General features: G+C 47.8%; 2 protein-coding genes across 7 annotated transcripts in view; one reads left to right on the top strand and one right to left on the bottom strand.

Annotated features, from left to right (window-relative positions):
- Nucleotides 1–20529, top strand: part of UBN1 (ubinuclein 1) — a 34488-nt gene extending 13959 nt beyond the window's left edge. For 5 of the 6 annotated variants that reach the window (XM_044445647.1, XM_044445641.1, XM_044445643.1 and 2 more), the window contains 9 exons: nucleotides 2984–3113; nucleotides 3885–4003; nucleotides 4278–4406; nucleotides 6837–6980; nucleotides 7986–8036; nucleotides 9105–9147; nucleotides 10160–11398; nucleotides 12848–13100; nucleotides 17676–20529. In XM_044445647.1, coding sequence (XP_044301582.1) covers nucleotides 2984–3113; nucleotides 3885–4003; nucleotides 4278–4406; nucleotides 6837–6980; nucleotides 7986–8036; nucleotides 9105–9147; nucleotides 10160–11398; nucleotides 12848–13100; nucleotides 17676–17728 — 2161 coding nt within the window. In that variant the 3' untranslated portion in view covers nucleotides 17729–20529. The remainder of the gene's footprint in view (nucleotides 1–2983; nucleotides 3114–3884; nucleotides 4004–4277; nucleotides 4407–6836; nucleotides 6981–7985; nucleotides 8037–9104; nucleotides 9148–10159; nucleotides 11399–12847; nucleotides 13101–17675) is intronic. The other variant, XM_044445646.1, reaches the window with a different exon arrangement.
- A 715-nt stretch (nucleotides 20530–21244) lies between these two features.
- Nucleotides 21245–25215, bottom strand: part of PPL (periplakin) — a 59504-nt gene continuing 55533 nt past the window's right edge. The window contains exon 22 of the mRNA XM_044445670.1: nucleotides 21245–25071. Coding sequence (XP_044301605.1) covers nucleotides 22408–25071 — 2664 coding nt within the window. The 3' untranslated portion in view covers nucleotides 21245–22407. The remainder of the gene's footprint in view (nucleotides 25072–25215) is intronic.

The following is a 25215-nucleotide window of genomic DNA, read 5'->3' as shown; positions in this document are numbered from 1 at the left end:
AGGTAGCAAGGATGATTGAAGTTGGATTTCTTGGCACTTCAGGCAGAGAAATCCCAAAAGCATTACCAGTGTTGGGGACCAGCAGTCCTGTCCCTACCTCTTGAATTATAGGAAGAAGCCACAAGGATAGTATTAACTGGGCTGTCCTGCAGTTGTCAAGAGTGTGTCTGGCAATATTTGGGAGGTGAGGGGTGGCAGTGAAGGAAAAGAGGAAAATATGTAAAGCTATTTTGAATGTTGATTTATTTATTTATACTTCCATTTATATGCCACCTACTACTGAAGTCTCAAGTTGGCTTACAATAAAAGATAAAAATACATATAACAACAAATGTTAAGAGTGAAGATAAGCACCTTGTTCTGTACGCTGCAAAAATTTAGCAAGCATTATTTTATACATTAATAAGATACAGTGGTACCTTGACTCACAAACTTAATCTGTTCCACGACTCTGGTCGTGACCCAAATTGGTTGTGAGCCAGGTCAAATTTCCCCATAAGGTTCAATGTAAATAAGGTTAATCCGTTCTGTAACTATTTTATTTTACTCACAAAAATTTGAAGCCAAGTGACAAAGAGCAACAAAGATTGCGGTGATTGTGCTCAGGGGTAGGGGGAGATGGGCACAAGTGCGGGTGCACTAAGGGGGAGACGGGTGCGATCGTGGCCATCTCCCCCCCCCCCCCAGCAGCATGACTGTGATTGTGCCTGCCTTCCCTGCACGGGTGCAATCACAGTTGTCACCCGATGTGGAGTTTGCAAGCTGCGGCAAATTTTTTATGAAATTTCTGTTCACGACAAGGGATCTCTCCAGACTGGGAGCATGGGCATCAAAATGGCCAATGCAGTTCCATGTGTAAAGTTCAAGTGTAAACTAATGCATGTTGGGGCAAAAAACACCCCAGCTTCAAATATACACTGATGGGATCTGAGCTAGCAGTGAGTGAGCAAGAACAGGAATTTATTTATTTGCCACATTAGAGAGAGAGAGAGAGAGAGAGAGAGAGAGAGAGAGAGATGTTTAGTTGCAAAGTCATATGCAACCCCATGGGCAACATTTCTCCAGGCACTCCTGTCCTCCACCATCCCTCAGAGTCCACCCAGCCCCATACCCACCACCCCACCTCAACCTCTGCTGTCCCCTTCTCCTTTTGCCACCAAACGTTCCCAGCATCAGGGGCTTTTCCAGTAAGTCCTTCCTTCTCATTAGATGTCCAAAGTATTTCAGCTTCAGCTTCAGTATACAAATACAAGTAAATAATAACAAACCATAAAACAGAATTAAAATACAATATAAATACAACCATATAAATAGGAACAGGAGGAAAATAAGCACAATATAATAATGGCAACCAATAAAAGAATAAACCAACAGCAAACTGATAATCCAATCTAAAAACAGATTCTAAATTCAAAAAGTCTTGTCTTGGCACCAAAAGCCAGATAAAGTGGGTGCCAGTCACACCTCCCTTGGAAGAGAATTCCAAAAGTGAGGTGTGGCGACCGGGAATCCCCTTTTCCTCCCCAGTTCCCCCTTCCCCTCATCGGGGGGTGGGGTCATGAAGGAGGGCTTCCATTGATGACCTGAGTGGTCTAGCAGGGGTACATGGAGACATGCATTCCTTTAGATATCCTGGTCTCAAGCCATTTAAGGCCTTATATGTTAATGTGAGCACCTTGGATTGGCCCGGGCAATGCCAGGCAGCCAATGCAATGACTTGGGGTAGTAGTGAACAAATGGAAATGTGGATCCAGTGCATGGGCTGCTGTGAAAAAGGAAAACTTCATGCTAGGCTTAATTTGGAACGGAATAGAGCATCTTACTGCCAAAGTCTTACTCCCCTTATACAAATCTTTGGTACAACCTCACTTGGAATATTGAGTTCAGTTCTTTTTGTCTTTCCTAAAAAAGGACATTGTTCAGTTAGGAAAAAGTACATAGAGGGGCGAGGAGGGCGGTCAGGGGGCTGTGAGGAGTGACTCCATCATCTGGGACTGGTCTAGCTTAGAAAAAAGGCAAGAAAGGGGAGGCATGAAAGAGATGCCTAAAATAATGCACGGAGAGGAGAGAGTGGAGAAGGAGACATTTCCGCCCTTGAGTGCAGGGTCATGCCGTGAAGCCGATTGATGGGAGGTTTGGGACAGATCGGAGGAAATAGCTTTTCAGCCAGGCGTGATTGAACCGTTGACTTCGCTGCCACAGGAAGTGGGGATGGCCCCCAGTGTGGACAGCTTTAACAGGGGACTGGGCAGATGCTCAGTGGCCGTGGGCCGCTTCCTCCCCCAGAGGGGGCACGCCTGCTTGCACCGCTGGCTGAGGGACTGGGGCTGGCAGAGATCCTGCCCCCAGGCTGCCTGGCAGCTGGCTTGCCATTGTGCGGACCTAGTGCTGGACTAGATGGACCTCTGGTCTAATCCAGCATGGCTGTTCTCGTGTTCCTTTACATTCCCCTGCCTTTGAAAATAGAGCTTTGGGGCGTTTTGCTACAAAAGTCCGCCACTCGAGCTACCACTCTGGGAATGCTAACGTTGCTTCTTTTGTCAAGCTGTGCAACTAGACTTTTTGTGAAGGCGAGTACGATGTATTGTTCCCTTTGTCATAACCTATGGAATTTCCATCTGTTCTCACTGTATGGACAATATAGAGAGGAGCTTGCAAGGAATCTGCAGGTCTGTCAGCTTGCCTGTTTGATAAGGCATCAAAAAACTTCTATTTGTATACATTTTTATTTGGATTCGTTTTTGACTGCTGAAAACACCAGTTTGTGCTTGCAGTCACTGTTTGCCGTTCCTTTTAGAATATTTCTTGCATTATCTTTCTTTGGCTTCTTTAACATCCTTAATTTGTGAAAGGTTTTATAATATTTTGCTTGGGTTTTCTCATTCTGATATCAAAGAGTGACCTGATTCATATTTTGAGAAGCCAAACTAGATCAGAACTAAATCATTATACCCCCTCTATTTTGTTTTCCTTTTGCCTTCAGCATAGAGCTGCAAACTCGGGAGCTGAACAGCCAAATCCGATCAGGGGTATACACTCATCTAGCCTCCTTCCTTCCTTGCAGCAAAGACACTCTGGTCAAACGTGCCCGCAGGCTTTACCTCTATGAGCAGGTGGGTGATCATGGAAGTATCGTGTCACTGGTCAGCACAGGTATAATGATACCCGGCTTAGCAAGAAGTGTCCCAGAGTGGGGGGTGGGAATCCAAGCAACTCTTTCTGGGTTTAATGACTACTCAGTGTTACAGGAACTTCTGCCTCTGGATTTTAACGTTTTTGCTGTTTCTACGATAGAAGGAAAAAAGTAATTGGAGCATTTTTCTACATGAGGGCTGGCATAGATCTCCATTTACAGAGGGAAACAGATTCTTTTTGGGGGAAATGAAATTTGAAGCATTTTAAATAGTTCCATAGAGTTCAAAGTAATTCACAGCCCACATATGTAAAATGTTGTAGAAAGAGTAAGTAAAGCAGCTACAGATTAAAACAGGAAAAGACTCAGATTACCCAAATGCCTGCCAGAAGAGGAAAATATACTGAGGAGTTAGTTGTTCTGGGAAGAATTTTGGAGCTGTGTCTGAAAATACCCAAGTAACTGTTGCCAGCCTAACCTGCCGAAAAGCTGGATGGCAAGCAGTGCCTGATGGCTGGGACCACGTTTGCCGAGTGGACTTGCGTGGCGAGGGCAGTCCTTAAAGTAGGCAAAAACTGTTTTCCCCCCATCCTCAGCCCTTATATAAACTATCTGACCACCTGTATTGGTACAGAGTTGAACATGTAAACCATCTTGGGATTTTTTTTAATGAAGGACAGTACATAAAAATTCTAAATAAACAAACATAGTAAATGCAAGGTCCTTCTATAACTCTCTGTGCATTCTTCAGGGCGGTCGCCTGAAGGAGCCTCTTCAGAAACTACAGGATGCCATTGAGAGGGCAATGTCAGAACAGATGGCCAAATACCAGGAAGAATGCCAAGCACACACCCAGGCCAAGTTTGCCAAGTATGTGTGTCAACTCGTTTCTTGTCTGTATAGCCCCCCCCCCACCCCCCGTAGTTCTCCCTGCATATCCAAAGCTTATGCAAGACCCTGAGCCTAGACCCTAAGATGTTTAAGGCACTCATAACTCCAGATGAGTGCCTTAAATACCTCCCCTGCCTCTTCTACAATAGCCTTGCTAGATCCATTGTATGCTGAGCATATTAAGGCAGATGGCACATCTTGGAAGCAGGTTTGATGGCTGTGCCGCACTTCAGTGTTGCTCTCCTTTTCTCAGGATGTTGGAAGAGGAAAAAGACAAGGAGCAGAGAGATCGGATCTGCTCAGATGATGAAGAAGATGATGATAAAGGAGGGAAGCGGATCATGGGACCCCGGAAGAAGTTTCAGTGGAATGATGAAATCAGGTTTGCAGAGGCAGAGGAACTGGCTGGGTTTTAGAGCCCTTTTCCCTGACTTCAGGGTAGCCCAAGCCCCTTTGGAAATCCCTTTGCTCCTGCCATTTTGGGCACTGCATACAGTTTAGTCTTTTTCAGGATTGATTCAAAGGGTTGAGGGCTAAGGTCTAAATTAGTGCAGGAGTCTTCAACAGATTGTAGGCTTGCTCATCTGTAATGGTAGCAAATTGTGGTTTCATTAACCAGCAGTTGACCTAGAATTAGTTCTTAGGTTAACTGTGGGTTGTTTAATCTATGATTAACCCATAGTACCCAGGTTCACACACCCTGAAATAACCTCCAGACAGTGGTTGTATATTCAAAATGGCGATGGCACAAGTCACTGGCAAATTGTGGTTCAATCAACCCATAGTTCGCTTCCAGCATGTTAATCTGCATGTTTTGAAACTGAGTCCTTAGCTGCAAATACACACTAATTCCACTTGAAATTTATAAAGAAACCCAGGTGTCTAACATCAAGAAAATTAACACATAATGTATAAGCAACCCCTCAGATTCTACGTCTCCCCACAAACCCTCTCCACATTCTATCAAAACAAAGAATGCAGAATGGCCTGACAGATAATAAACTGGTCAGGAAACACACCAACTCGCTTGATTCTTCTTGGTCCCTGATGGCTTCTGAGATCCTCAACCAGCATGGTGGGTTGAGAGTGATGGGGATATGGTGGTTTCACTCTGGCGTGCGTGTCTGGTTTTAGAAGATAGTCTTGGCAGACTTCTGCTCATCCACCTGGCATTTGAGTTGAGGGATCCTGCAATGTTCAGTCCTCTTTCCCCATGCTTTTAACATCTATATAAAGCTTCTGGGTGAGGATGTGGAATGAGGTGTTATCAATATACACAGTTTCATCTGAACCAGGTGAGAGTGCAGACAGGTATTGAGCCACTGACTAAACTTAGCCCTGTGATGGCCGGGGGCCCATCAACTGAAGGTAGCTCTTGCTAGGTTGGGCGTACTGGGGGAATTGGTGCCTAGGTCTAGGAAACTGGTTTTCCACCAATGTTGAATGGGGTTGCACTCCCCTTGAGGGCTCTAGCTTGCACTTTGGGGTGCTCCTTGATCAACATACTAGAAACCTAAATGATGTGGAGCTGCTCACACTAATTTTGGCTAGTCTGCTAGCTCTGGCCTGCCCTCCATGATCTATGCTCTGGGAGCCTCCAGGTTGGATTCCTGGGGCTGTCCTTGAAATTGGTACAGCAGCTTCAGTTCATTCAGAATTCAGCAGCTAGAATTCTGACTAGTTGACCTAGATGGAGGCTTGTCACATCACTTAGGGCATTGCTTTCCTGTTTTCTGTTTGCCACTGATCCAAATTCAAGGTGCTGGTTATCACTTCCAGAGCCCTAAATGGCTTGGGGCCTAAATGGCTGAAGGTGTGCTTTCCCCCACATTATCTTGCCAATGCATTAAGATCTTTAGAGGAGGCCCTTCTTCAAGTACTATCAATGGAAGAAATGCATTATGCAATAACCAAAGAAAGAGCTTTCTCTGTGACGGTATCACAGAAACAGAGCAAGTCAGAAGGGGTCTCCCGGGCCATCTAGTCTGACCCCTGGCTCCACTCATGACATGCCTACCATGTCATGACTTTAGATGCATAGGATAGTAGGGTTGGAAGGGTCCAAGGAGGCCATCAGGTCGATTCCCTTGCTGGTGCAGAATGCCAAGTCAGCATCCTGCTTGTTTCTGAATGTCTCCAGTTTGGGAGAGCCCATGATCTCTCCAGGCAACTGGTTCCACTGCCATATTGCTCTGGTAAGATTGGTACCAACCTTGCTGTCTTTTCAGCACCACCTCAAAACATTCACATTTTTTCTTGGTCATTTAATTTAAAGAAAAATGGATGTGCATGTGTGTTGGCTAAACAGTTCTGTGCCTCTTTTAATTGTTGCAATTATATTTTGTTCTTAACTCTTATGGATGAAGAGAGGCTTGCAATTTTTAAAAAGTTAAATGAAGAAAATACCAGGTTCTTAACATAATAAAAGAGGAGGGGGTAGATACAATCCCATCTGCAGCTGCAGTAGACTGTTTTTCTAACTTCAGCAGTTTATGCAAAAAGTCAGGTCTTTTCCAGGCATTAGAAGGCACCAGCTGATAGGGCCCGAGGAAGTCATTTTGTAAGGCTTGTGCTACACATGAAAAGGTTGTGGTGCTTGTGGTCTTCTCCTGTACCAACTATTGGATTCAAATGGAGTTAGAGGTCCTAGATCATGCCAGGTTAGAGCAGATGTTGTCTGGTTCAGGACGATGAACAATCGCATCCCAAACCTGAGGTCAGGTTTAAAATATCCTTCCAAATGAGTTGCACATGGTGCCGTGAGGGAGCAGGTGGATTTTGATAGCCTGATCAGGGACCTTTCTCTCTCCAGGGATTTGCTCTGTCAGGGAGTGAAGATCAAACTGGATGGATATGACCTTGAAAAGAACAAGGCCCAGCCAATGGAGGATTATGTGAAGACCTTCCTAGATGCAGAAGTCAAACCTCTTTGGCCCAAGGGCTGGATGCAGGCCAGGTGAGAGGGAACAAGGGTGAGAAGTAACTGCACCATCCCATCTAAAGAATTTCAGAGATCAGGCGTGTTTATTTTATTTATGTATTTGTTTGGCATGTATGCTGCCCCATTAGCCATTCGCTCTCTGGGCATCTCACAACATATTAAACAGCATTTTAACAACAATTAAAACAGTACAGTTCATTCATTTGTAATACATTAACAAGTCACAGTATAAAACCAACCAATAAAATCAACAAATAAAAATGACATAAACAGTAAAATAAAGCAAAATAAACCAAAGTAAGATAAAATGAGATTGAAAGGGTCCTAAAACTAAATGATTGATATATCAAACCATTTAAAATGACCTTCATGAAGGTGGATAAAATTTTACATAATAAGAAAACCATCTGGCACTAAAATCATAGGGTGGCCACAGCAGAATGGAATGGAAGGACTATTTAGGTGCTAGTGGGGAATGGCAGTATAAAGCTTTTAATAATGAGACTCTGACTGTGACTGGAAGTAAAGCATGCTGGCCCCAGAGCTGACAATCATCTGGATGTGAAACGCTAAAGAAGATAAGCCCCGGATTCTCCACTCTGGGGCAGGTGAGGGAGGTTACACAAGTGTGAGTAGTGACCTCAAGACCGAGGACATCTCTGTCTTTCTGAGGGTATCCTAGCAGGTCTTGCCACTGGTTCAGTTTCTGCAGAAAGGCAGTATGAAGAGGAGCAGAATGCTTCCTGTTGGCTCTCCTGCTGCTCAAATTGTTACGGTCTTTCATTTGTGTACATAAAGCAAGGTGAGAAATGCCTCCTGTATGTTCTCATGGCTTTTCTTTTCATCCATGAGGTCTAGAAACTTGGCTTTATTTTAAGACTAGAAGCCTGTGATTTTCAGGATTCAGGTAGAGGCACCAGGCCCTTGCATTTTGAAAGACTCCTTCCCGACCCTTGAACATCTGAGTCTAGCTCCAGCTGACAGGTCTGGCAGTGCTGTTCACTCTGTCTCCTTTTTCAGGACACTGTTTAAGGAGAGCAGGCGCGTGCACGGTCACCTCACCTCCATCCCGTGAGTATCTGTCACGCTCTTTAGCCTCTGGGTGCGCTTGGCTGTTCCGTACGTGGAGTTGCTCCCCTGTGCAGGGGCTGCCTGTGGCCCAGGTGCTAGTAGCCTTCCCCTGCAAACAATGCTGCAAAAGTAGCCACACTGAGAACACCCAGGCAATGTTTCAGGGTTAAAACGATGCGCTATGCACGCTGAACATCTGCCACATCACACCACAGCCCTAGTGACGTCTCTGTTAACCACATGACAAATGGGCCATTCGGTCTGCTGCTGTCTGCTTTGGCTGTTCCGAGAGGCCCCGGGCAGAGGTCTTTTCCAGCTCTGCCTCCTGATATGTTCCAGTTTTTTAACTGGAATTGCCAACTGTCGCTTCTGGGACTCTCTGCATGCAAAGAAGGTGCTCTGCCTCTGAGCCATGACCCTTCTTTCTATATGTGCTCTCCTACACCGTGCTCCCAAAGGCTCTTCGCCATCCAGGCTCTTACCTGGTTATGATTGTCTTGGGACCTGTTCTGAATCCTCTAGCTACCAGTCCCTGGCAAGTTTCATCACCCTACCTGAAAGGCTAGCCTGAACCCCAACCCTGACCCAGTACGAAGGATGTATCCAGGATGAGCTGTCTCTGCTCACCAGCCGGGAGAAGGCAGGGAACATGTGACTCAGATGTTTTCCTTGGTCTGTGCTTCCAGGGCTCCACCCTTTCCATTTGTTCCCTGCCTTTGTTCAGGACAGAGCTTATGTCTTTGTCACAGCTCTCCTGAGGCATCACGCTATACATTTTTTGCCATTAAAATAATGTTGCTTGAAACCGTTCCAAGAAATTATTTTCCCCCTCCTGCTTATTTCCCATTTGCTGTTCTGTCACTGAGATGGAACTGGGAAGGAGGAACCACTCAAGCCAACCCAAGGAAGTGATCTTGCTCCCATGTTCCCTGCCTTTTCCTGGGCGGTGGGAGGAGATATCCCTTCACATATGTGTCCTGCATGGAGCTTCACAATAAGTGGTGAGCGTTTCATTTTGGACCTCCTGGAAGTAAAACAAGTCCCTCTCTTGCTTATGTCCTCATGCAGAGCAAAGAAGAAAGTCATGGCACCTCCAAAGGCGAAGGGAAAGGTAAGTCATTTGACCCGGGTGCTTAAATGTCAGTCGCCCCGGTGACATCTAGCAGAAGCAATGAGCATCCAGAGAGGGTTCAGTTGCCCCTTCTGTGTATCAAAATGCCTCTCCAGGCCTGCATCTATTATTTGTGTAGAATGTTCTCACTGAACACAGTGCTTTCCAGGTTTTGTTTTTCAGATTGGACTCAAATCCAAGTAGGTTGTTGTCCTGAGGACCTTGCACTCTAAGCTTAGATGATGGTTGAGGGATGATGACAAAAACAGGGGACGAGGGCAGAAACCAGAGTAAACCAGCACCAAATGGTGGAGCACTAAATTACTCCTTCGTGGCACTTTTGGTTCTCTAGGCATTCAGGAAGCTCAGTTTTAGGGAAAAGAGTGTGTTTTGAAGAGTTGCTGGATTAACTGAGCTGAAGTGAGTTTTGTGAAGCTATAGAAACTACTTGGCTTTGGAGCATTAAGCACTGGAGCTGCATGAAGTAGAATATTCTGAGAAATCATATGTTATGCTGAATGCAAAGCTCTCTCAAAAGACCCAAACTTTCATTTCTATCCTAATGTTGCCCCTTTTTCAATTAAAACAAAACTCTTAACTCAAAATGTTAAAAGTTGTACAGATGACTGTGCCGTTTGATTTTGTGGTCTTATGTTGTGTATTGTACACTTTAAAAATAGGGTTGGTTGTGTATATTTGCCTAACTATCTGCATCTGCTAGTCTTGCAAAGAAGCATGGAACCATGTATGGAAAACCATCCTAAAACCATCAAAATCCCATCATAGATTTTGAGGCCGCAGGTTCATTTTCAAACCTCACCTTGATAGTGGTTTCCTTTTTAAACGACTGCTGAATTGTTTGCTAAGTACCCAGTTGTGCATCTGTGTAGAATCCACATAGCCTGTTTCAGAGCCTTTGAATGGTTAATATTCTTTGACTTAAAAGACACTGCAATTTACTGGACAATTTCTAAATGTATAACCATCTTATCTCCCTTGCACTTTCCTCCAGGAGCCCTCTAATAAACAGGATAAAAAGATGCCCCATCCAGCCCCACTGATTCATGCGAGTGGCGCCATCTCACTTTCTCCAGAGAGGCAGGGAGTTGCTGTTGGTCTCAGCCCTCAAACCAGGGAACTCTTGGCCATGAGCTCGACTCCGGTCCCCAATAGCACAGCCACTCCAGCCTCCTTCAGTATGGATGACTCTCTGGATGAGGACTTGATCCATAATGCCACTTCGTCTTTGGAAGCAGTCTCCAAGGAACTAGCTGTACTTAACAGTCGGACGGGGGGAAGTCCTGATTTTACCCTTCCTGTGACCCCAAAGGCACCATCAGAAAAGCCCCTGATCCAGGTGACATTGGAAGAGAAGCGGATCTTCCCCAGGCCGAGTCCTTCACCTTCCCCATCTCCTGCTGGTGGTTCCTTGCAGTCACCCCTCAACTTCCTGGCTGAACAGGCCTTGGCGCTCGGGCACTCCCCGCAAGACAAAAAGCCTGAGGGCTCCAGCTACAAAGACCTTTCCTGCCAGGTTTCCCCTGCTAAGCTTTTGGAGGCCCACCAGTCCAAGCCGAAGCATCATGGCTTGCCGCGCACCATTCATGGGCTCCAGACAGCAGCTCCAGCACCAACACCGCAGGTGAAGGTATTTCCCATGAGTGCTCAGCAGCCGAAAAGCTTCCCCCCTTCTCCTCCCTTTGTCAAGCTGCAGTCCCCCAAGACTGCCTCACCATTGCCCCAGCGGCCTCTGCTCCAGCAGTCAGTCAAGACCGCCACCAAAACACCAAGCTTTCATTCCTGCTCGTCGTCCTCATCATCGACTCCCTCACCAGGGTCCAGCAGCTCCCACAAGCTGCCAAATTCCTCCTCTGTATCCCTAGGCTATGCAGGGAAGCACCCTAGCAGCAGCACCACCTCGGGACAATCTTTCAAGTCACCCTTCGTGGCCCTGTCCAGGCACGTGGCTTCTACCAGTGGCTCCACAGCCAGCATTTCTACGAACCAGAGTCCCTCTTCAAGCAATCTGCTCCCAGGCTCATCTCTTTCTACTCCTGGGCAAGCTGCCAATCGCTCATCACCAAGTTCCACAGTGAAGAAAACTCTGGTCCCCCAGAAGCTGACGTTGGTAGCTCCACCGGGGGGACCAAACGTCAGTTCAAGTGGAGGAACACAAGGGGTAGCCAAATTGCTGACTTCTTCCCTGAAGCCGACAGTGGCGAGCCACACAGCTGCCTCTGCTTCTGTGCCAGTGAGTGGCCCTTCAGAAAGGGAGGTGACCTTTTTGGAATGTGACTTCATGGGTTGGAAGCAGCTTGGTGCGAGGACTTGTCCCCTTTTGCCTGTGCTAGGCAGCCCCACGCAGCAAGGGTGCGGAACGCCTTTCAGCCCATGGGCCAAATTTTGTTTTGAAGTTTTTGAGTGGGCAATATTCTCGTGTATGGAGCTGAAGGTAGAGGGGCTTGGGAACAAAGCCACCCATATAGTTTAGCTCAAACCCCTCCCAACCAGTAGTCGAGCCTTAGAAGAGGCATTTCAGTCTTTCAGAAATGGCTTGGAGGGACTGTGCAAAAGTTGGGAGAGCCCCAAGCTAGGAGTTGGCAGAAAGGACCTGGGGCCTTTTCAGAACCTCCTGTGGGCGGGATTTGGCCCTGGAGGACCAGATTTGAGCCTCATTCTGCAGTTCTGCACCAGTGCTGGATAACAACATAGGGCATACAGCACCAGGTCTGTCCAGCTCAGTGTTGCTTGCTCCAGCCTCCTATAACTGGGGCTGTGCTGTCTGGGGGTTATGGGACTTGCAGTCCAAGGTGGCAGATCAGGAAGACTGCCCCCCTCTGAAAGCAGCTGACTGCTGTCGGGCAGGTGCGCAGTCCTTTCAAATAGAAATGATGCGGGTGAACCTGGGATCCATTGCATGTGAAACGTGCACTTTCTGCTTGCTGTTTGCTCCCCTGCTGCTGTCTAAATCCTCCCTGCATGTGTGTTCTCAGATTTCCCTCTGTGGCTCGTGCAGTGTAAGCCTGCTGCTGCTCTCGCCCTAAGCTTGGGTCCCGCTTCACACAGGGTGAATGTCGCAAGGCTCTGGCCGGGCCGGAGTCTCTAGTGCTGCTCTCAGGGACCCGCATGGTGCAGCATTCGATAGAAGAAATCACCTTCTGGGTGATTATCTTGGCTTTCTTGCCATTTGGAGGGCGCAAGCATCTAGCCCTTGAGACTGCAAAGACACAAGCAGGCAGTTCTTCGAAAAAGGAGCCAGGAGCCAGCTAAACTTGAGTGCCTTGCATGTCACCTTGCCTCCCCACATTGTGCTGAGCAATGTTAAATTAAGTATGCAAAATAAAGCCAATTTGCATCCTATGCATATTGTAAAAAAAGCTCCTAGAGCAGAGATTTCTTTGGACTCAGAAAGGACCAACATCATGTGCCTAGTAAATATAGCCTTATTTTTACTCTCGCCCGGTATAAGTGTGGAACTAAATAATGAAGCACCAAAATGTTCCAGGTGAAATCTTGTTGCAACTGCCACCATTTGTTTTAATTAGTGGTCAGGAGTCATTTGCTCAGTGATTTCTAGAGGTGGGGGAGGGTGAGCCTTGGTTGCTGGGGGGTGCGGAGCCCGCTGGCCTTTGCTGCCGTGTTGCAGGGCCCCGGCATTGCGCTGCCATCCTGAGTAGTTTTTTTTCTCTCCCCTTCCCAGAAAGGAGCCAGTGGAGCAGTGCTGCTGACCAGTTCCTCCTCCCTGAACGTCCTTTCTCCTCCCTACAAGTCCAGCAACCCAAAGCTGCCTGCCGCCCTCAGCTCTGCGCCGCTGGGGATCTTATCGCCCATCCACTCTTTCCCTCTCCATGTGATTTCCTTCAGCTCTGACTCTGCCCCCAAGACGGGGGTGTCAAAGGATGCCATTGTCACAGGACCCGCCCCGGGGACTTTCCACCACGGCCTTGGCCACAGTAAGTCTTTGTGGGAGAGAAGGAGCCGCGGGCCGTCTTTCACCATGCCGCTGCTCAGACCTCGACAATAGTGTTTCTGTCCATGCCAAGAGTGACCCAGATGTCTGGCCTCAGGCTGCTGCCAGGGTAGATTCAGGTGGCCTCCTCCTGTTCTCCCTTGGCACCCACTGCCACCATAGGCTTTGGCTTGTTTGCAGCAGCTGCCTTCCTGGAACTCCAGCACAGCAAAAGCTGCTTCACACCCAGTTGGCATGAGCAGCCCATTCTAGCAGGCAGTTGCTGGAAGCGTCGGAAACAACAAAGCCCTGGGCTGCTCAGGAAGGCTCCGGGGTCGTGACTCCCACGCCCGCTACAGGATCTCGCAGAAGCATCTCCTCCCCACACAGGCCTGCATGTCCTTTCTCCCCCGTGGGTACCCCCCATTCATTTACAAAGGGGAAGGGGTGGTTTAGTCAGGGGAAGCCTCTTGCAGGGGAGACCTCATAACTGCCACATCAATGGCAGTGTGGTCTGGGCACTGTTGTCGAAGGCCTGGCCACTGCCTGGCCGGATGCCATCATGGGACTGTCACTGGGCTGCTGGAGCACAGTTACGAGTGTTGGAGTCACCCAGTTTTAGCAGTGTTGCCTGGCTGCCTTAGCTGAACTGTGCTGCCTTGACCAGCAAACCATGAAATGGACTGGGGCCAGGGTACCAGAAGGCTCATCTGCCTCCATGTAGACACACTTTTGAGGAGAGGAACCTTGAGGCATTTGTCAGTGGGTCAGTTCAGGCCACTCCCACTGAAGCCGGTAGAGAGAACTCCCTTTCATTTTGGCTGCTGCTCCCTTTAATGGGTTTTAAGTGCCAAGGAGGAGCTGCTCTGCCTGCCCAGGAATGCAGTGTCTCTGGATATGATCAGCTCTCTGAATTGGAGGCTCCTGGTCTTGGCTGCCTGTCTTCCTGCTGCAGTGTTTTTCAACATACGCTGGGAGTCAGCTTGGGAACTGTGCCTGAAATGTGGAATATCTTTTATAAAATAAAGGCAGCCTCTACCTGCATCATGTCAGCAAGTCTTGGCTTGAGCTGACGCTCCTCAGATAAACTAGTTCTACTTCATTGTTGACTGCAGAAACTGACATGCCTGGTAGGAGGAAAGTTGGAATGGGCAGAGGGTGGACAAGGAACAAAGCTGTATCTCCCTCACCAGAGGCTTTCTGCTGCTGCTTCAGTGCACACCTATTCCTCCTCCCTGTTCTAGGCCCTCTGGCTGGCAGTGTGTCTCTCCCATTCTGCGCTGCCTGCCCATTTATTGCACGGTTTGCCGGGTAGCCCCTCTGCGGTTCTGGTTTGTCTGGCGCTTTCTGAGCCACCCAGCAGGTACCTGCTGTTTTGCAGCCAGCAATCTGCCACCTTTGCCACGGGCTGCACTTATAAAGCCTCTTGGGGCTGCCCCATTTTTCTGTAAAGGCTGAAGCAGAGGCATCGCCCAGCGTGCTGCAGACCTGAACCACAGTGACAGCATCCTTTTCTTCCCTTGGAGCCTGGCTGCTGTTCTCATGGGGCCAGCCCTGCATCGCAGTTTCCCGATAGAGGATTTCCCTTGGGTTGCTTCCTTGCTCTGAAACGCACGGGATGTGCGGTGCCCCCATGAGGGCCCTGTGTGCGCAGTGGCCTCCACGGCCTGGTCTGAGAAGCCTGGGGTGCTCCTACCTGTGCAGGTGGTTCTTGGCAGCAGCTGTGACCCTCAGCCCCCTTGAGAGAAGTGCCTGAGGAATGAGTTCCGGTGGGGAACTTTATAGCATAAGGCTGTTTTTCCAGCTGCTGTACACTGCCAAACTTCTTGGCATGGCAACTCGATGGCTTTTTGGCTGCCCGTTCATTTATTTTTCTGTTACGTTTAAAGCTTTTCTCTCCCACCCTGATGATGATTGCTCAGTCATTGCCAGTAGTCTGCTGCTGCCACTTTTTATTGATTAGGGTGCTTTTTAAAACTAATGTTTTCTCACGTTTTCAGCGGTTTACTTTGCTTCAGTCAGGAACACAGGAAACCTTAGATGGAGTCAGGCTGCTGATCCAGCTACTTCAATATTGCTTGCACAGATTGGCAGCACCTTGCCAGGATTTCAGGCAGGGCTCTTTCCCAGCCCTAATTGGGGCTGCTGGGGAATGGGAGGGGGGCCTTCTGTGCTCAGAGCATGTGCTGTCCCACTGAGCCCCAGCTATTTTACAAGATAGACAAGATAGAAATATTTTTAGTAAAAATAAGAGTGATCAGGATCAAGTACTATTACTAAACTTTATTCAGAAGGCTGATAAGCACAAAACTTGTCAGCTGACTTCTACCTAGTCCAGTGCTGGCCTGCAGGGACTGCTCACTCTGGTCTTTTTGATGAAGCCATCCTTTTATTTCCTCGGTTTACTCAGGTGAAGCATGCGTGAAAAGCTGGGCTTTGCCATAAAGGAATTCTTTAAGGAATTCTTCTCCAGAAGAAGTCCACCTCAGCACTTCCAAGGGTCATTCTCTGGAACTGCGCTTTTGAGGTCTCTTGGATGCCTGGCTTCTGAGTTAATTATGATGGGTCTGATGGGCTTATGGCCCACCTTTATGAGTGGGCCGTGAAGAAACCTGCTCTTGAAGACAGGCTTTGCTGCCTGGGGCTTGTGGGCTGACTCACACGTGTGTTCATCACAAGTCCACTGCTGCTTTGGGTGCGGAATTGCAAAGCATCGATGTCCTTATGCGCGGCTGCCGTGCCTTGGGCATGTGGCGCGCACGGAGCACACAGTCCTCAGCGGGGTGTACTACTTTCAGTGATGGGTGAGGAGGCCTTTTTTACTGCTCCCCCGTGTGAAACTTGGTTAGCAAATAACAAATACCAGCAATAATAAAAACCCCAGAGTGAATAATTAAATGATTAAAACAAATCGGGGATTGCGAGTGTAGCCTTATTGTTGCACTCGGTGTCTGTTTGTCCGGAGTTGTGTGTGGGGCAGGGCACAACAGCATTCAGTTTCCCTTCTGCCATTTGAAATAGTGCTGCTCACGCTCCCACCCCAGGACAGTCGTCAGCTCTTTCTGATGCATGTGTAGACAGACCTTCCTCTGCAAGCCACTGGGATTTGATCACTCAGGTGATGTACATTTATGAAGCAGCCCTGTGCACCAACCAGTGAGATCCAGAAGAATCTTAGGTGTACGTTGCTTGCTGACAGAACTCAGGATGAGGAGGAATTTGGATGGGGTGGGCTTAAGTCTTTGGGGCACACATTGACTTCGGTCCTGTAATTTCTTCCTCCTCTCTGCTACATTTCTACCTTTTCTTCTGCAAACTACCAATTGCTTAAAAGTGACCTGCTGTCCAGTGATGCAAGGGCCACCTAGCCAACCTGTTTGACTTCCATAAGCACAGAATGTGTGGCCCTTCAGATGTCATTTGACTGCAACTCCTGTTGTAGCTAAATGAGGCATGGTGGGGACAGCATGCGGAGGGGTGTTTCCCACCTGTGCTGGAGTCATTTAAAGAGCTGCTTTTGCTCCTAAGAATGTCAGTTTTTTCTGTACCAGCTGACATTTATTCCATCTGCAAATCTGCCTGTATTGGCATTATTTTGATAGATTATAGTTGCTAACTCATGGCTGTTTGGTAACTGCTTTTTTTGAAATTTCCACTTTGTTTGTTGCTTAGTTGCAGAGTTGTGCCTGACCCCTCACAACCCCATGGACAACATTCCTCCAGGCTCTCCTGTCCTCCACCATCCCTTGGAGTCCACCTAAGCTCACGCCAACTGCTTCCGTGACTCCATCCAGCCACCTCATCCTCTGCCGTCCCCTTCTTCTTTTGCCATCAATCGTTCTCAGCATTAAGGTCTTCTCCAGAGAGTCCTTCCTTCTCATGGGGTGGCCAAAGTATTTGAGTTTCGTCTTCAGTATCTGGCCTTCTAAAGAGCAGTCAGGGTTCATTTCCTTTAAGACTGACTGATTTGATCTCTTTGCAGTGCAAGGGGTCTTCTCCAGCACCACAATTCAAAGGCCTCAGTTCTTCGGCACTCAGCCTTCCTTATGGTATACCTTTCACAGCCATACATTGCAACCGGGAAAACCATAGCCTTGAGTATACGATCTGTCGGCAGGGTGATGTCTCTGCTTTTTAGTATGCTGTCTAGATTTGCCATAACTTTCCCCCAAGGAACAAGCATCTTTTAATTTCTTGACTACAGTCACCATCTGCGGTGATCCTGGAGCCCAGAAAAATAAAATCTGTCACTACCTCCATTTCTCCACCATCTATTTGCCAGGAAGTGATAGGATTGGATGCCATGAGCTTAGTTTTCTTAATGTTGAGTTTCAAGCCAACTTTTGTGCTCTCTTCTTTCACCTGCATCAAGAGGCTCTTTAGTTCCTCTTCACTTTCTGCCATTAGAGTGGTATTGTCTGCATATCTGATGGTGTTGACATTTCTCCCAGCAATCTTAATTCTGACTTGTGATTCCTCTAGTCTGGCCTTTCGCATGATGTGCTCTGCATGTAAGTTGAATAGGCAGGGGGAATTTCCACATAGAGGTATATTAATAGTACTTTCCCATGTCTTTCAGACACTTCTCAGCTCCATGGAAAAGGGTCCAATGTGCAGCCACGGAAGTTGTGACAGCTTTGAGAGAGGAAGCAACAAGCCCTGCAAGAAGACCAACGTAACGAAGTGGCAAATATCAGGTGCCCCCGCCCCTTGCTCTCTTGCTGTTGCTTTGATCCAGAGGCCCTTCCCCACCAGGAGCTTTCCAAGGGGATCTGTGCCTCACACTGGGAGAAGAAGCACTTAGAATGCCACAGATCTGCCTGCTGCTCTCGCATCACTGCTCCATGCACCAGAGTAGGGCAGGAGGAGCCAGGCAAGTCTCTAGTGCTGCGCACTTCAGTGGAAACCTCCTGCCAAGAGCCTCTGAATCCAGTTACCTCCTCCGTTCTGCAGTGGATTACAGAAAGGTGCTTGTTCCTGCTTAGCACTTACTTGACTGACGCAGGTTCAGCAAAGAGAGCAGCCCAGCCCCGTTTGTGTGCGTGTGGGAATCCCCCTCTCCCCCTAAAGGTACCTGTAATACACCTGGGCTGAAGTTTACTAGAAGATCCACCTTTCTCTGTGGCAGCTTTGTCAACGTCAATCAGCTCATTGGCCCTCTCAGAAGAAAGTGGACACTTGAGAGGCCTTGAAATGCACTCATGAACATTGAACTGAATTTGTGGTTTTTGTTTTGCTTCCCTGGTTTTTTTCTTTTGTTCCTACGTTCATTTCCCCCTTCCTGCTCCTCCCTGCCCTGCCATTACCACTGAACATATTGTATTGGACAGGACCCCCTTTTCTGCATGTCATTGTGTATAGCGAAGCCGTAATTCCAGTGCCTTTTTATGGTGGAGCAAGAGTACAAAACATTTCAAGCTCTTTGGTGTGAGCTCCCTTGAACTTTTAAAATTTGATTATCTTTTTAAAAATGTATCTGTACTTGAGATGCATTGGAATTTAAATCATGGGGTTGTAAACCCTACCCAGACTTCACCTGGTTAACAGGTCATGAGGCCAGGTTAAATCAATGACTAGAGTTTCCCCTAAAGCTGTTGCTTCTGAGCCATTGTTGAGCAAGTTTTCCGTAGGCAGGTGAGCATCCGGGATATCCCCCTTTGACCGAAGAGCCTTCACACATTTTAACAACATGGGAGTGTGGAGCTGGCACTCTGCGGCTACAGGCGTGGGGAGCCTTGCACACGTGAGCATGCCGTGCTTGCATCAAGGGCTCTGTGTGCACACGTTGCCAGCTGGGTGGGACCCATGCCCAGCTTTCCTTCAGCAGTCTTTTCTGTGCAGCAGAGGGGAAGTGGAGTACACCTTCATGGCAGAACTTGTGCCAATGACTTTCCCCGTGGATCCTGCCCAGTCTCTCCAAAGATGCTCAGTGGCAAAATTCTTTTGGCATCCGGGGAGTGATGCAGGCTAGCCAAGGCTGCTGAGATGGTTGTGCTTCAGAGCTGTCCTAAACACCTGCTACTTGGAGCAACTCTGCCTCGCTTCAAAGCGGTGTCTAGCAGCTAAGGGAGTTTGTGTGCTGGCCGGTGGCAGGGCACTAGTGTGGAGGGGCAAGTCCTTTCTTGCCTGACTTGTTGCCTCAAGCATACTGCTTCTCCTGCAGGGCAAAAGGGTGGGCAGGGCAACCTGTTTGTCTCAGTTATCCTGCTCTGCTGAAGCGCCCATGTGTGAGAAGGCAGCTTGCTGGAGTTGTTAAAAGGGGACAGGTCATGTGCCCATTGGCAGTCACTTTTTCTAAAGCCTGTGTAGTCCTTCCTTGCAAAACACATGCACACGCATGTATAGATGCACTTATATCCTTGAACATAAACTGGAAACTACCTGCCTAAATTTAGCACTGTTTCCAATCTTACCAAGCAGTGCTACCCCTCGCACCTCCCTCTTTCCTCTAAGGCTTCAGTTTGCTGATTCTTGCTCTGAAACAGAAAGCACTTGCTCCACAAAATAACCCGAAGTCTAAAGGAATTCTCAGTGAATTTTGTTTGGCTTATGACCTCCAAACCAAGTTTGAAAATCAATTCCTTGATATCGGTGTTCTTGATTCCAGATTAATATGGGCAAGAACATTCATCATTTGTACTTCTTTCTGAGAAAATGGATTGGAGAATTTAAGACTTATTTGCCCACAATCATCTTCACTTAAAAAAAGATCTTAAGTTATAGCAAAAGAGCCAAAGACCGAATTTTAAGGTTGCTGATTCTGAAGCACAGAATTTTTAATAAATGGGTGCTTTTCGTTTTGTGTTTTGGTCAGGCTCAATCCTGCTGTGTACTGGACACCTACTGAGAGATACTTTATCTCCATAGGAACTAGTGCTTGGCATTTGGCAGGATTCAGGCCTTGCCTGAGCTATTCATAATTCCCCTCTTGCTGCTCCCACTCCAGAGCTTCTCTTGCAGTGTATCTGTGCTTGCCGTAGCTGGAGGAGAAGCCCCCTTCTTTCTGAAAGAAATTTCAAGAAGCCTCTTGCCTCAGGGAATGATACATGGCAGAAATTCAGTGTGATTTCTTCCCTTCCTGCGTCCCCCTCCCCTTTTCCTTTGCATTTAAGAAGTAAGACAACCTAATGAGACAGCCATGGCAGGGCAAGATCTACCGGCTGGGGATTGTGACTAGGGCAGAGCACCAGAGGTCTCTCTGCCTTGGCTTAGACCATTTTGGGGGGCTTTGTTTACGGTGGGCACCTGCCTGCCAGATAGCACTTAAACTTAGAAAAGCAGTTTCTTTGTGTGCAGGAAGAGCTGCAATTTATTTTTGTGTGTGTTGGTGGGAGGGGGAAGGGGCCTTTCTAGGTAATGAGGAGGGTGCTGACATTAAAATGGATACTCTTGTATACAGCAACTGAATAAAATTGTTTTTCAGTTTCCAAAAATGCCATTTTCTTTTTTTCTGCAGAGGGGGGCCAGGGAGGGACCATAGCTCAAGTACCTGGGATCTCAAAGTAGAATAGACCAGGAGACAGTTCATGGAGAGACGTCCCTTCTCTGCTCAAGGCCCTGCAGAGCTGTTGCCAGGCAGAAGGTAATACTCTGAGAGTCACTGCATTCGGAGATGCAGAGTGCCTGGCATGCTTGAAACTGGGAGCACAGCGCGTCCGCGGCATGGCCGGTTATGTTGGAAAACAGTCCTATTTGCCTGCACTAAATTTTGTGCCAAGGGACAGTTGTTTTCTGTACTGCCTGATAGCTGAAGTTCTCTGGGCCATTTTAACAGCATATAAAAATACAATATAAAATAAAGCAAATTTGTGTATACTTAGCACCATATCCTGTTTCTGCTGGCACAGAGATGAAACAGACAGACCTCTGAAGCCTCACCTCCTTTCTCCTAGCTAATCCTACAGAGCTTCATTCTGGCTTTGGAGATCACCCCAAGCAATGACCTCAGGAAAACTTGGCAGCTTAGTTTGGGGTTAGGGTATTTTTGTTTTGCTTTCAAATGAAAGCTGCTGTTCTCAAGGAGCTGAATCCCACATTTGTCTGCATGTGCCTTCTCTGGCCTTTTGTGTGTAGTGGTATCCCCTGTGGATAACATTTATAGGAAGAAATGAAAACAAGTAAAAGGAAGAAGTACTCGGTATAGATCACTGCATTTTTATTTAGGGCATATAAATAAAATATCCCATTTCCTTCTACAACAAATACCTGCATACATACAAATATAAGTAAGCAAACCCCAGCACAAATATCTTTATAACTACAACTTAGGAAAGAAGGCACTTTGTGGGTCTGGTTACATTAGTATGCTCTGCTGATCCCCGATGCTTTTTAAGGAAAGGAGGAGATACTTACATAAGCATAACTTGGAAGAAAAAAAATATCCTTTCTAAAACATACACATGCATACAATTTTCCACCTCAATGGTCAAGAGCTCCTGAGCAATAGAATTACAGGACACATTCCTGTGGCATGTTCCTTAAATGCTGCTGAGACCCAGCGTCAAGTCTGCCTACATGCTAGTATCTGATTATATGGTGAAGAGTTGTATTGCGTTTAAGCACCTATACATTCAGTGATTGTTGCTTTTTGAAAAAATCTGTCAGACTGCTATCCCTGTCAGCTGCTGGCTCCTGGAGTGATCTAACTGGATAGTCCAGTCTTTGGTTGTCTTTTCCAGCCTTTAAATGCCTTCAGGGCAGAGCAGTTTTACAGCACTATTTATACAGCGCTTTAGAATGCTCAGATAATTTCACATACACTGAACCATCCGTACAACAGCCCTTTAAAGTAGCATAGCATTCCCATGCTGCAGATGTGAAGGGCAAAGGGTTACGAAAAAACAGGTTTTCCTGAATCTGTCTCATGAACTCAGCATTTAAGCTGAGATTTGGCTGGAATCTTCCTAGCTTTCAACTCCGATTCTTCACAACAGGGATCTTTTGGTGGAGACTGAAAGAACTTGCAATAACAAACAGAATATGTAGAGTGGTCATCTGCATCAAGGCTTTGCCTACTTTTTTCAGAGAGCATAAAGACATTTGTCACTGGTGGGGGCAGATAATATGCAACCTTGAGCAAAGGCACTGTTGGCCTTGAGTCAGGCAAGGCTTTTATGTTTTGGGTAAAAGCAAGCGAGTGCTGCTTGACAGCACCTTAGTGTTGAAAACAGGCACTTGCCTGTTGACCCATTGGCCCCATGGGAAGGAGCAGGCAGGAGAACTCTGCATGTGTAACAAGTAGTGCAGCTTTATACCAGCTGCGTAAGAATTGTTCTTTTAAAAAAAAAATCCCCTGTTCAAAGACAAAGCAGCTACTTTTGTCCAGACACCAGAACAGCCAGCTCCTGAATAGACATTTCCTTGTTGAGGTAACTGTCATACTGAGCTGTGCTTAACCTTCCACTCTTCAAGGCATCTTCAATGGAGAACTTCTTCCCTGACTTCCTGTCAAGGATGACTGAAGATTCTCCACTGGGCCCTTTTACGGTGATCTCCTCCCAGTCGCATTCTTGATTTTTCAACTTGACATACAAACTCCACTCAATGAGCCCAAACCTGTGAGCCTCTTCTGGAGACATTTCTTTCCCAGTGTCTGGATCAATGACCACAATGGAACGCCTCAAATGATTCTCTCTTTGCTCTCTCTTGATGGCCACTGTCTGGAGGCGGTTCTGAAGCTGTTCAATCTCACCATCTTTTTCACGAGATAACCTCTTAAGATCTTCAAGTTCCCTCTCCAAAGCCTGAAACCGGGAGTCCAGATTGGTACCACTGCCTGTCTGTGACATGTTCCTTATATCCCGGGCTTCTGTCTCAGTGAGTTCTATCTCTGACTGCAGCCTCCTCATCTCCAGCAGCAGGTTCTGCTTTTCTAGATGTAGCTTGTGGTTTTCTTCCCTCAAGAAGTCCAGTTCCTTGGATGACTTGGAGTTGTTGAACTCCACTTCTGATAGTTTAGCCTCCAGCCTGTTGATATCTGCATCCAGCTCCAGCTTCCGACGGCTTTCTTCCTCCAGGTTGTTCTTCAGCTTCTGAATCTCATATTCGGTGTCTCCTTTCTCTACTTGGACACTCTCTGAAAAGACAACTTTCTCCTTGACCTCCATCTTCTCCAGTGTCTGCAATTTCTTCCGCAAGGCTTCTAGCTCAGCCTGCAGGACTTGTCTCTGGTGCTTTTCTTCCTCCAGCTCCAGTTTCAGTAGGGCATGCTCTTTCTCCTGCTGTGGGTCCTGCTGAAGGATGACTTTCTGCTTCACAGTGACTCTCTCTGTCGTCTCTTTCTCCTGTTGCTCCAGCTCGCTCAGTCTGATCCTCAGCCGCTGCACTTCCAACTCTGCCTCCCGGCGGGCCTTCCTTTCTTTCTCCAGCTCATCCAGCTGGCGCTCCAGCTCCGACCTCCTCCGCTGCAGCTTGCGCATCTCATTCCGAAGTGAATCGATCTGCTGCAGCTCATTCTCTATGCTCTGTGAGAATGAGTTGACCTCAGCTTTCAAGGCAGGATCTTGTTCAAGCTTCACCACTTCCTGCTGCACCACCTTCTCCTTCACCTGGGAGAGCTCCTCCTCCTTCTGCCTGATCGCCTCCTCCTGCCGCTGCCTCTCTCTCTCCAGGTCCATGTGCTTCTTTTGCTCTTCGGCCAGCTGAGCTCTCAGGGTCGCTACTTCTTCCCTCGTCTGGGGGTCTTCCCGGTACTGCAGCACCTCCTGCACTACTTCTTTGGTCTGGACCTGAGGCCTGGCATCCTTCAGCACCTGAATTTCTTGCTTCAGCTGATAGATCTCCAGGTCCGCTCTCTCAATTGCTCTGGTCCTGTCCACAATCTCATCCCTGAGAAGCTGCAGCTCCATCTCGGTGTCTGGATCAGTCTTGTACTTAATAACTTCCTTGATGACCTCTTGCACTTCCACCTGTGGTCCCCTGTTTCTCAGAGCAGCCAGCTCATTCTGGCAGCTCTTCAGTTGCTCTTCTCCACCCTGGTATCTCCTCTCCTGCTCCACCAGCTGAAGACGAAGATTGGCCACTTCATTTTCAGCCTGGGGGTCTGGACGAACAATCTCCCGGACTTTCTCCTGGACAATCACTTTGGCATTCTCCTCTTCCAGAGCCTGGATCTTCCTAAGCAGGTCAGCTTTCTCCCTCTCATTAGAGCGCCCTTTGGCCTTCTCCTCTTCATACTGACGCCGCAGCTCGTTCACTTCCCTCTCCGCCGCTAGGTCCTTTTCCACTTTCAGCACCTCCTTAACAGTGATCTTGCCCTCTGCCATAGCCCGCTCTTTCTCCAGGCGCTTCAGTTTAGCTTGCAAGAAGGAGAGCTCTTCTTCTTGCTGCTGCCTCAGGGCAGTTTCCTGCTGCTTGTTCTCCTGCAGCTGCTGATATTCCATCTCCAGCATGGGATCGTTCTGCAGCTTCAGAACTTCCTTTTCAGTCACTTTCTCCTGTTCCTTATTTTTCTCCCCAGAAAGAGCAGCAATCTGCTGGCGCAAGAGGACCATCTCGCTCTCCCGGGCTCCTTCTTGCCTCTTAAGTCCCTCCAGTTCTTCTTTCAGCTTCAGAATTTCCTCTGCCTGAGCTTTATCTGGCTCAATCCGCAGGACCTCCTTGACCATGTATTCCTGTCCCCCTTCTCTCCTCTCACGCTCCAGGGCTCGCAACTTAAGCTTCAAAGCCTCCAGTTCTTCCTGTAGCATCTGGTTCTTGCGCTGTTCCTCAGCCAAATTCTGCTGCACCTTGTGGAAGCTTTCATCTAGCTGCGGGTCAGGCACTCTCTTCACAAGTTCCTTCTTGACCACCGTCTCCTGTGGCTTCTGGTTCTGCAGGAGAAGAATATTCTCCTGGATGACCTTGATCTCTGCCTCTAGCTGTTGCCTGCACTGGCTTTCATCATCCAGCTCCTTCTTTAACTTCCAGATTTCCTCCAGCGGCTTCTCAGACTTGCTGGTCTGGATGGACTCCTGCATCACATGGATATCTGGCTGCTGTGAACAAAGGGTAAACGAAGAGTCAGTTGGAGCTTTTACCCAAGTTGCTGTAACTACAGTGTAATTTACACAGACTAGTTCCTAGCACTAGGCATGTTTGCTCAGAAGAAAGTTGAGCTACTTTAGGGCTCTTCCCTCCCC

The sequence above is a fragment of the Varanus komodoensis genome, unplaced genomic scaffold, assembly GCF_004798865.1.
Source record: "Varanus komodoensis strain SLA01 unplaced genomic scaffold, ASM479886v1 scaffold49, whole genome shotgun sequence".
Lineage (NCBI taxonomy): Eukaryota > Metazoa > Chordata > Lepidosauria > Squamata > Varanidae > Varanus > Varanus komodoensis.
The sequence above is the reverse complement of the archived record's forward strand: the minus strand, read 5'-3'. Positions and strand labels throughout refer to the sequence as shown.